At 47.3% G+C, this 11755-nt stretch overlaps 1 protein-coding gene and 1 long non-coding RNA gene across 2 annotated transcripts in view; one reads left to right on the top strand and one right to left on the bottom strand.

Annotated features, from left to right (window-relative positions):
* FBXO27 (F-box protein 27) overlaps positions 1-6591 on the top strand; it is a gene marked incomplete in the record, with an annotated part of 24119 nt that extends 17528 nt beyond the window's left edge. The window contains 4 exon segments of the mRNA XM_014592942.2: positions 112-223; positions 315-410; positions 2736-2871; positions 5735-6591. Coding sequence (XP_014448428.1) covers positions 112-223; positions 315-410; positions 2736-2871; positions 5735-5929 — 539 coding nt within the window.
* LOC106736353 (uncharacterized) overlaps positions 1514-11755 on the bottom strand; it is a 48748-nt gene continuing 38506 nt past the window's right edge. Inside the window, exon 3 of the long non-coding RNA XR_001371385.2 lies at positions 1514-2114. This is a non-coding gene — a long non-coding RNA (uncharacterized LOC106736353). The remainder of the gene's footprint in view (positions 2115-11755) is intronic.

The raw sequence follows: 11755 nt of genomic DNA, 5'->3' as shown, positions 1-11755 counted from the left end.
CGGGAGTGGGTGGGCGGGGCCTCGCTCGGGGCGTGTGGGAGGAGCCCGGCCGCACTCGGAGCCCCAGACCCGGGACTTGAACTTCAGCGCAAGCCTCTTCCTGTTTAACAGAAGGCCTCCAGCAATGGGTGGTGCAGCACGGTGGGCACCGCTGGGTGGTGGAGGAAAATAAGACGCCCGTGCCCGGGGCCCCTTCGCAGACCTGCTTTGTGACTTCCTTCAGGTGAATGTCCGGGTTTCCCCAGGTCCCGGCGGCCTGGCAGTTGTTGAGCAAAGCCTGCCTGTTCTCATTAACCCGTCTCCCGCCTTCCTAGCTGGTGTAGCAAGAAGCAGGTCTTGGATCTGCAGGAGGAGGGTCTGTGGCCGGAACTACTGGATAGTGACGGGATTGAGATTTATGTCTCCGACTGGTGAGTACTAGGATACAAACAGGACTTTGCTTAAGCACTAACTGGGTAATGACCTCGCCAACTAAATAAAGCATGACCTTTGCATGGGTGACCTAACAACCCCTGACAGGTAAAGAAGTGAAGCCAGGGCAACTGAAGTAATTTAGCCGTCGCTGTGGCTCTAGTAGATAGTGGAGTACACCCTTAGCACCTATCCTCATCCCCTGGGTTGGAGGACAGCAGACTGGTTTTTTTTTTTTTTTTTTTTGAGGGTTTTTTGCCATGGGGAGCCAGAGAGACAGAGACAGAGAGACAGAAATCACCCCCCAAGGGGGATGGTCACACCGAAGCCCCTTCTCCTCCATTCTCCTCTCGGGATCTTGGTACACACGCACACGCACCCAGCGTGAGTTTTAAGTCACCGGGTCCGGGACGCGAACCGCGGTCGACTACATGGGAGTCCAGTGACATAGCCATTACGCTAACTGCTGGTCCCCTCCAGTTATTTTTTTTTAATGTATTTATTTTAACTAGCTTATAGGTGAGAAAGTGAGAGAGCACTCCGCTGTGTTCTCACCAGGGAGAGAGAGTGGGAGGGGGAGAAAGCACCCCTCAGAGGGATGATCACGTGGTAATTTCTTCTCCACCCTCCTCTTGGGATTTCGCAGACACACATGCATACACATGCACACACACATACTCTGTTGTGTTTTTCAAGCCGCTGGGTCCAGGACTGGAGCTGCACACTCAACCATGTAGAATCCAGCCACCTTAGCCACCACACCCCTGGCTGGTCCCTTTTCTCCAATTTCATAGGGAAGAAAAGCCTTTTACTGTGATGTGTGGTTCCCAGATTTAAGCTACTGCAGAGCCAGGCAAAGTGACCATTTGAAATTTTGGACCTTCACAAATTCACTCTTTTCAATTGTATATTTATTTTAAAATTTGCCAGAAGGCATGTGAGCTCACCAGAGAGAGAAAGAGAAAGTGAGAAAGCACTTCCCAACCCCCGTGGGAGATGGTCACATCGCAACCACTTCTGCTCTTGAGATTTGGGGCATGCATGCATACACTCCCAGCATGATTTTTCAAACCACCAGGTCCAGGACTGGAACCGTGGTTGGCCATGTGAAAATCCAGCACCTTAACCCCCGCACCACCTGCTGGCACTGCCCCTTCCCCCAGGGCGCTTTTAAAACAAATGCCCAGGCCACACTCCATACCAATGAAATCCAAGTGTCCGAAAGTGAGAGCTAGGAATCAATGTTTGCCAAAAGTATTAAACGAACTAAAAGCTAAGAGGCACAGTTCTAGGGCTCCCCACTTCTGATACCAGCTGCAAATCAGGGGGACTCTGCCAGCCATTTTGGAACAACTCACAGAAAGCTATTACACAATTACCTTTATACAAGGAAGAGACATGGAGTAAAATCAGCCAAGAGAAGAAGCACATAGGGCAGCATCCAGGGGGAATGACCAATGCAGAGCTTCCCTCATCCTCTCCCCACAGAGTCAGGACATGTCACTCACCTGGCATTGCTGTGTGATAAGGTGATGGATTGTCACCAGCTGGACAATAATCCATATTGTGACTGCAAGAGTGACCCGCGTGGGAGGGCTCCATGTGTTCCAGAGTTGTTTCCTGGAGCATCATCAACTATGCCTGAGTGATTGATTCACTGCCATGTGGTTCATCTCAGGCTCCAGCCAACTCATGTGGGGATGCTTCAAACAGTTCATGGAAAATGAATGAAAGTATAAGATCATTTGGTGTAAAAAATTTTTTGATATTTTTAAATTTTATGTATTATTATTATCTTTTTAATTTGACCAGAAAGACACAGAGAGAGAGAGAGAGAGAGAGAGGAAACAAGAAAGCAAACCACCAAGTCTGGGATTTGAACCATGGTTGGACGTGCAGAGTCCAGCTCCTTAACCACCTGCTGGCCCTGGTGTAAAACCTTTTTGAAATCCAGGTATAGTTTTTCATAATACGCATTTTTCTATGAACTTTTTGAAGACCCCGCCTGCTTGTATTGCTGAACCCCAAGCCCCATCCTGTATCCTTGTTGGTCTCTAGAATGTCCAGTACCCACCTCAAGCCCATCTATACCAAGATGGCCGATCCCTGCCCTAAATCACGATAGACCATCCAGGATGACCCAAGGTCCCCATCAGACAAAGACACCCCTGTCAGACATGACATCCCAAGAATCCAGAGATCACCTCCCAGAAGTCCTTTAGAGAAACAGGATTTGCATACAGGAGGAGGGCATTTGGATAGGGCAGGCAGATAGCCAAAGAGATACTATGGCAAGTCCAGCCTTCAAGGTCTCACTCCTGCAGGTGGGGAGCCCGCCATGACTGTGGCTGCGAGTACCAGATCCGTGTCCAACTTCTAGATGCCCGCCAGACTGTCCTAGATGAATTCTTTGAAACACCTGACCCCATCCAGCAGTGGAACAACAATATCAACCTCCAGGTGAGTTGATAGGGTTGGGAAGGATGGTGGGGGTCTGTGATGGTTAGCGATTGCTGCAAAGGATATCACCCCATAGTTAAGCAGCTTCAAATCAACAGTGATTGTTAGACTACTGCTCCTGGTCCTTGTGAGTCCATAACTGGAGAACTCAGGTGGATGGGTCTGGCCCCAGCCTCTCCTGCTCAGACAATGGCATTCGGACATGGCTGGAGCTGAAGGGCAGGGTGGGGCTGGGGAGACGCAGCAGCTGGTGGCTGGCCAAGCATCTCTGTATGTGTTTCGTCTAGTCTCAGGTATTGTTTTATTTGATCTTTTTTTTATTAATTAATTAATTTACAGTCATTCACTGTACATCTATACAGCACACAAAACGAGATTTTCCATCCAGTATACATTGTATATTGGCTCAACCAAGGATATTAACCATACGTGTTATCGTCAACAAATCTTTTTTTTTTTTTTTTGGAGAGATTTTTTTTTTTTTTTTTGCTATAGGGCGCGTGCGCTCGCCAGACAGACAGAGAGAGACATAGAGACAGAAAGCGAGAAATCACCCCCCAGGGGGGATGGCCACGCCGCAATCCCTTCTCCTCCATTCTCTTCTTGGGATCTTGGGCACGCACACACATGCGCCGGGTGTGAGTTTTAAGCCACCGGGTCCGGGACTCGAACTGCGGTCGACTACATGGGAGTCCAGCGACATAGCCATTACGCTAACTGCTGGTTCTCATCAACAAATCATTTTCTATTTCTTGTTTCTTACATATTTTGCTTCTCCCCCCACCTTGATTACCTACCTCTCACCCTCTGCCAACTCCCCCTTCTCCCACACGGTCTCAGTTATTTTCCATGCCTTTTTTTTTTTTTCACATTTTATTGGTTCACTAAAGATCTTAATTAATTTATAGACTTTCAGTATCAAGCACAGCTGATATATACACATATAAGAACGCATGTCTGACTTTAGGCATAAACCTCAGTGAATAAAGTAAACATACTGTAAGAGTGTTGTTTTTTAAAGTTTTTTGTTTTTTTTTTTAATGCCAGAGGTTTATATGCAGGAGAGAGAGAGAAGAGAAAAAGCACCTCACACCTGAGTTTGGTCACACTAGAACTTTTTTCCTCCAAGTTCTTCATCCTTTTGGGATCCTGGGCATGCGAGCATGCACCTGGTGTGCGCAGTGTGTTTTCCAAGCCACTGGGGCATGGACTTGAACCCTGGTCAGCTGCATGGGATCTGGCTTCCTCTACACAGTGCTTAACCATTGCACTACTGGCTGCTTCCCCACCACCACCATATTTGTTTTTAAGATTTCTTTATTTTTATTTATTATCATTATTCTTTGATTTTGACCAGAGAGAGAGAGAGAGAAAGGGAGAGTGAGAAAGCAAACCACTAGGTTTGGGAGCCAAACCGTGGTTGGCCATGTGAGAGTCCAGTGCCTCAACCACCACATCACCTGCCAGCCCCTCCCCTCCTCTTAACTTTATTTCTTCAGTGAGCAAAAGAGAAACAGAGACAACATTGCCAACGTGAATTTTTTTTTTAATCATGATTATTATTATTATTTGAGCAGACTGATAGAGAAGGAAAGTGAGAAAGCAAGCTGCCAGGTATGGGACTCAAACCGTGGTCAGCCATGCGGGAGTCCAGAGCCTTAACCTCCATGCCACCTGTTGGTTCCCTATTTTTAAAAAATGTTGCCAAAGGGCACATGTACTCAGGGACAGAAGAGAAAGAAAGCAAGTACCCATGAGGGATGGTCACACCACAGTACTTTCTTTCTCCCCATCTCTCCCTCCTTTTGGGATTTTGGACACACACACAGGATTTTAAGTAGGTTGTTAGTTATATTCTCCCCACTGTATTTTATAATTTTTTTTTTTTTTTTTTCTTTTGAGAGGTTATTGCTATAGGGTACATGCACTCGCCAGAAAGACAGAAAGAGACAGAGAGACAAAAAGCGAGAGATTATCCCCTCTTGGGATCTTGGGCGTGCATACACACACACACACACACACGAGACCAGCATGTTTCTCATGCCACCATGTCCAGAACCATATGGTCAGCCATATGGGATCTGGCCTCCTTAACTACCAAGCCATGGGCTGTCCCCAACGACCATCTCAGAGATTCTTTTTTTTTTTTTTTTTTTTGAGAGGGTATTCTCATAGATATGGGATCTGGCCTCCTTAACTACCAAGCCATGGGCTGTCCCCAACGACCATCTCAGAGATTCTTTTTTTTTTTTTTTCTTTTGAGAGGTTATTGCTATAGGGTACATGCACTCGCCCGAAAGACAGAAAGAGACAGAGAGACAAAAAGCGAGAGATTATCCCCTCTTGGGATCTTGGGCGTACACACACACACACACACACACACACACACGCCCAGGTGAGTTTAAGCCACCAGGTCCGGGACTCGAACCATGGTTGACTACATGCGAGTCCAGCATCATAGCCATTAGATCAACTGCTGGTCCCAGGATTCTTAATGGGATCTCTCTACTTGGGCTTTCTCACAGCATGGCACCCTCAGTCAGACTGCTTACCTACCTGGTGGCTTAGGGCGAGGTTCTAGGAAAACGGGTAAAAGCTGCATTACCTTTTCTGACCTAGCCTTGAAAGTCATCTGGCAAAGGTCACTCAGCATTTTTAGTAACAAGCAACTCCACCCAGATTCAAAGGGAAAAGAATTAGACTCCATCTCTGCCCAAGGGAGAGGCAAGATTCTAGAGGAACATATAGAATGGGAGATGCCATTGCTGCCATCTTTGGAAAATACCCTCTGCCAGATAGTCCCAACTCAGCCTCGAGGGGAAGGCTGTGGCCTTGCAGGGCTGACCCCTTCCTTTACCTACAGGTCACCCATGTGTTCTCCAACATCAGGACAGGAGTCCGCTTTGTGTCTTTTGAACACAAGGGCAAGGACACGCAGTACTGGGCTGGCCACTATGGAGCACGTGTGACCAACTCCAGTGTGATTGTGCGAGTCCGCCTGCCCCAGCAACCATATGGTCAGCCAACCAATGTGCCTCTCAGGAGCTGGGATCAGTGACTGGTATCCTTTACTGACCAAGTTCTTCTACCTTCCTGGCGTGCTGGGACCTCCTGGGTTCAGTCAAGGGCCTTGTCAGACCCTGTCTTCAGGTTCCAGAAACTGAAACTATTTGCAGAAGATTCTTCTGTCAACCGTACCCACTGCTGCTGCTGAATTCGGGGGGTATTAGGGAGTGCTCATCCTGGGGACGGTGTCCTCCTTCCCCACCAAGAGCCCTCTGAATGAGCCCTTGCACTCTCCATACCATCCCCTTCATTGGTCTGTCCCTTTCATTGGCCTCTTCTGTTTCTGCTTCAGGAATTTTTCTGGTCCCTTCAGGGAAGCCCTCTAATCATCTCCGGGGGGCCAGCAAAGTAGCAGTTGCCCTGGGTGGTGAATTTAACCTCCTGGGGCTTCCTAGCTGCAGAGCTGGGACCAGGCCTACAATTCAAAGACAGCTCAGTAGCAGGGAAAGTGTTTGCTAATGGATGGTTCTGCGCACACTGATTTCTGAAAAATGGACTGGTCCCCTGAGCCCACCCTCAGTCCTCAAGGATCTCTGTAATTGTATGGTGTTTAAAATATTTTTATTTTGACTTAAAAAAAAAATGAAAGGATATATTAGCAACATGTATCTACCAATCATATGTAATAATAAATGTATTATTTTGCCAAAACTACCACAGATTTTTTTTTTTTAATAAGACAGGGTCTCTGTGTGTTGCCCAGGCCAGCTTTGAGCTCACAATCTTCCCGCCAGCCCCCTCAGATGCTGGGAGTACAGGCACATGCCACCTCATCCTGCCTTTAGGTCAAACCAAGAATGGAAGCCAGCTCTTCCATGTGGTCTCGGCCTGCAGAGCAGTGTCTCAGCAGTTTGCTTATGTCTGGGCTCTTCAGATCTCTCTTTCTTTCTTTTTCTTTCTCTCTCTCTCTCTCTCTCTTTTTCTTTCTTTCTTTCTAGTTTATTTCTTTCATGAGTCAGAGAGTCAGCACCTCTAATAGAGTCTCAATGCTATAATCCACCCTAATTCGTCCAACCCTGGACGAATACAAGGATGTGGTATTCTCAGGGAAGTCTGCAGATGCAAACCGGGAACCTTCTGTCCCCATGATTTTTTTTAAGGGAAATACAATGTTAATCCATGGGTTACTGCTTGTTTGAGATTAACAAGTAGTCCTAATTGTGGAGAGAAAACTTGAGGGAAAAACCCAGCTAATCCTTATAGAAGGAAGGGAAGAGTTGGTGTGTGAGGTGCGCAGCCTCCCACAAGTTGGAACAATGTTTCCAAAGACCCAAGAAAATTACTGATTTGACCAAAGATTATTGATCAGTGGTACAAGCAGAGACTAGGCAGGTGGGGAATGGAATATGGCTGCAATGTCTAAGTGACACCACACTCATGACATAGGCTGTCATGAACCACATGTTGGCAAGATCAGACAATCTAGGGGTCACTCCTAGCCTGGCTGTGGGTGGGTTAGTGAGATTTTCCAGACTGGGAGCAAATGAAGTGTGTCATTGCCGGTGCCCTGTTCCATGGTGACGGCCTGACTTGAATGGGTTGGCTCTCTAACCACACCTTCCAGTGTATGGGGAACACGGGGGAGAGGAACGGGCCATATACCAGCTAAGGGAACAGCCGGACACTCCCAGAGGTGGCCAGTTCTGCCAGTATCACAAAAAGTGAATTGTGGGACCAGCAGTTAGCTTAATGGCTATGTCGATGGATTCTCATGTAGTCAAACCCCCGGTGGCTTAAACCCTCGCCAGGCGCGTGTGCATGCGTGCCCAAGATCCCGAGAGGAGAATGGAGAAGGGATTGCAGCGTGGCCATCCCCCCGGGGGGTGATTTCTCGCTTTCTGTCTCTCTCTGTCTGTCTGGCGAGCACACGTGCCCTATAGCAAAAACCTCTCAAAAAAAAAAAAAAAAAAAAAAAAGAAGTGGATTGTGACAAGTTACAGCAGACCACGGGTCATTACCAGATGTAGCGTGTGGTTCTGGAGCAGACACAGGTGGGACAATCCAACTCTAGAGGATATTTTTGAGTCAACTGGGGAGACGTTGAGTACGAGGAAAATGAAGTGAATATATATACACACACACACACACACACACACACACTCACACACACACACGGACATACTCTCTTAGTTTTGCTGTGAGACTTATGTGCATGCCAAAGGGGAGGGAAAGTGCGAAATCGCCTGGGGGACGGCCATGCTGCAGTCCATTCTCTCGGAATTTGGGGCACATAGGCACACGTGCAGGGCGTGTTTTTGGTTTATAGGGTTTTGTTTTTGTTTTTATTTTAGAGGTTTTGCTATAGGGCGTGTGCACTCACCAGAAAGACAGAGAGACTAAAAATGAGAAATCACCCCCCAGGAGGGATGGCCACGCCACAATCCCTTCTCCTCCATTCTCCTCTCAGGATCTTGGGCACATACGCACACACGCCTGGCGTGAGTTTAAGTCACCGGGTCCAGGACTCAAACTGCAGTCGACTACATGTGAGTCCAGCAACATAGCCATTATGCCATCTACTGGTCCCCAGGGTGTATCTTTTAAGCTGCCAGGTCCAGGACTCATACTGCATAATTGGCCATGTGGGATCTGGCCACCTTAACCTCCACGCCACCAGCTGGCCCAAGGTAGGTTTTGAGTGAGTCAAAAAATGTTAAGAGTTGCACTGTTCTCTCCTCTAAGGAGGAGGAGAAAAGACAGAATCCGTTCCCAGGGCTGGACCAAAGCTTTAGATGAACCAGAGGAAGGAAAGAATAAGGAAGAAATAGATACAGCTCAGCTGCGTCCTCAGCCTAGAGGCTGCAGTGGGCCCGGCTTCTATCCCAGCGGGATCCCTGGCAGCTGTGATGTAACCCTGGGTACGTGCTGCGTTTTCTGCTAGAAATGCAAGTAAATGTGCAAACAGGAAAAAGGGAAATGTGAAATGTGTATTTTATGGCTGTTTCATCTGGATGTATGATTTTTAAAATCGATACAGCATGTTTAGGCTTGTACTACACCCTAGAGAAATCATCTGGATCAGGGAAAGTTGCAAAACGTGTGTGTGTGTGAGTGTGTATGTGTGTATAACAACTCCCTTGCTTTCTACCACCAATGGGAGGATCGGGATTTAAAATAGAACAAATACGAGTCTCCATAAACAATATCTTTTGCTATAATTTGGCCTATTGGAGCCTCTGGAAAAAGCAAATGACAACATGAAGAGAGACATTACTGTCTCTGGATAGAAAGAGTTTTTCGCTTTTTGGTTTTTGCAATAGGACACGTGAGCTTGCCAGCAAAAGACAGAGAAATAGGGAGAGGGAAAGTGAGAAATCACCTCTGGGAGAATAGCCATGCTGCAATTCTTTCACCCCCATTTTCTTCTCGGGATTTTGGGAACCTACGTACATGCTTTTAGGCCACTGGGTCCAGGACTCAAGCCACGGGGTTGACAACGTTGGATCCAGCACCTTCACCACCACGCCGCCTACTGGCCCAAAAGTACATTTGGTTTTATAAAAAACTGCCGGATGGGACCAGCAGTTAGTGTAATGGCTATGTCGCTGGACTCCCGTGTAGTCGACCACGGTTCGCGTCCCAGACCCAGTGGCTTAAAACTCACGCCGGGCGCGTGTGCGTGCGTGCCCAAGATCCCGAGAGGAGAATGGAGGAGAAGAGATTGCAGCGTGACCATCCCCTCTGGGGGGTGATTTCTCGCTTTCTGTTTCTCTGTCTTTCTCTGTCTGTCTGGCGAGCGCACGCACCCTATAGCAAAAATAAATAAATAAAAACTCTCCAAAAAAAAAAAAAAACTGCCAGGACCAGCAGTTGGCTTAATGGCTATGTCGTTGGACTCCCATGTGGTCGACCACAGTTCGAGTCCCGGACCTGGTGGCTTAGACTCACTCTGGATGCATATGCATGCATGCCCAAGATCCTGAGAGGAGAGTGAAGAAGGGATTGCAGCATGACCATATTGGGGTGGGGGGGGGATTTCTTGCTTTTTGTCTCTCTTTCTCTCTCTGTCTTTCTGGTGAGCTCACACACCCTATAGCAAAAATCTCTCCCCCCCAAAAAAGAAAGAAAGAAACTGCCAAACTCTTCCAAAGTAGCGGCACCACGTTGCCTTGCCACCAGCCATGGAGGAGCACTCCTGTTGCTCCACTTCCTTGCCAGTATTTTGGTGGTGGTGTCAGCATTTTGGATTTTCACCATCCTAATAGGTATGTAGTAGCATCTCATTGTTTTAATTTCAATTTTCTAAAGACATATGAGGAGCATTTTTTTCACATGCTTATTTGCCATTCTATGTATTCTTAGGCCAAGTTAGCATAATCACCGCCATGTTAGGGAATGCTGGGCCGAGTTAGCTTAATTGCTACACACTGTCAAGTCTTCAAGGACAGAGCCCACTTTGTTAGGGCCTCAAGGACGGAAACCAGGAGTCTGGGAACTCTCAGATAGGTGGAAAATGGGAGGGCCCAGCACCTCCGAGGCAAGGTCATCCAGACCCTGAGCTGAGAGCCCTTATCTAGACCTGAGCAGGTGGTGATAGCTGGACCCTCGCTTCTCAACCCCCTCCCCCCGTATGTGTTGCATTCTATGAAAAATCCTGACCTATAAAAGATCCCTTTATCTTAGGTTCAGGGTCCTTGTTAAGGCCCGCTGCGACAGGCAGAAACTTGGACCCCAGCTAGCTGGAAAAAGAATAAAAGCCTCTTTTGCAGTTGCATTGTCGTTGTCTTTTCTGCGTCTCCATCAGTTAGACCAATCTCTGGGCCCTTACAGTATCATCTTTGGTGAGGTGTCTATTCAGTTCGTCTGTCTAATTTTCAATCGGGTTGCTCATTTTCTTATTGTTGAATTTTAAGAGTTCTTTTTGTATTTTGGATAACAGTCCTTTACCAGATAAGTCTTTAGCAAAATTTTCCTCCTAGCCTGTGGTTGTTTTCTTGTTGTCTTGAAGGCGTGCGTGTTTTTGAGAGGGTCAATTTGAGCCCTTTAAGACTGACAAGTTAAAAGCAGGTTAGGAATGCTTGCTTGTCACTTGGACTTGAAACATAGCCTCCTGGCTTGCAGCATCTGGGCTTTGCGGTTGCCAGGGAAAAGCTGCTGACTTTTCTGGGTTCTTGAATGCAAAGATCTTAAAAGAAAAAAATTGCTTAGGCCTGAATCCAAGCCGAAACCTGATACCATCTGCTCCAGGCTGTTTCCGTCTGAGCACGTGCTGGGCCAAACTGAAAGCAAGCCCGTGCTTTAATGAACAGGACTTCACCTCCGAGGCTTTGCAGATGAAGACACCCTTTTGTGGGACCTAAACTGAGAAAACATCATGAATGCTGGCTGGACCATCTGTACCACATAGAAATGTCCACGGGGATGGGCTTTTTGGATGGAGTCACCTAAAATCAAGCAGCTGTTTGGCTCTATATTTCTGATGCAGATACTAACTCCCGATGCAATTCTAACTTGTGATTCCTGCCCAGAGCTGCAAGCTGAGGGTGGGCACACCACAGGGGCTGTGACCTCTCCGGCCACTCCTCTGGATGTCCTCAGGAGGTTGTCTCACTTCTCTTTGGCTTTCTGGATTAGCTGCAGCTTGCAATAGTGATCTGTAGCCTGACTCTACTTCCCTACCTAATACACATACCTTACGAAGGCAGTTTGGTTATGAAACGCATTTATTCCCAGAAAGGGATTGATCTTTTCCCGGCTTCTCACGACATACCCAATCAAGTAAGTGGTTGTGTAAAATCATACTGAAATTTTGTGAAAATTCAAGATTTCATCCTGACCAATTCCTGCATAGGATATGTCTTTCCAGTCAAGATATATA

This window comes from Tupaia chinensis, unplaced genomic scaffold, assembly GCF_000334495.1.
Source record: "Tupaia chinensis unplaced genomic scaffold, TupChi_1.0 Scaffold138910_1, whole genome shotgun sequence".
Lineage (NCBI taxonomy): Eukaryota > Metazoa > Chordata > Mammalia > Scandentia > Tupaiidae > Tupaia > Tupaia belangeri.
The sequence above is the reverse complement of the archived record's forward strand: the minus strand, read 5'-3'. Positions and strand labels throughout refer to the sequence as shown.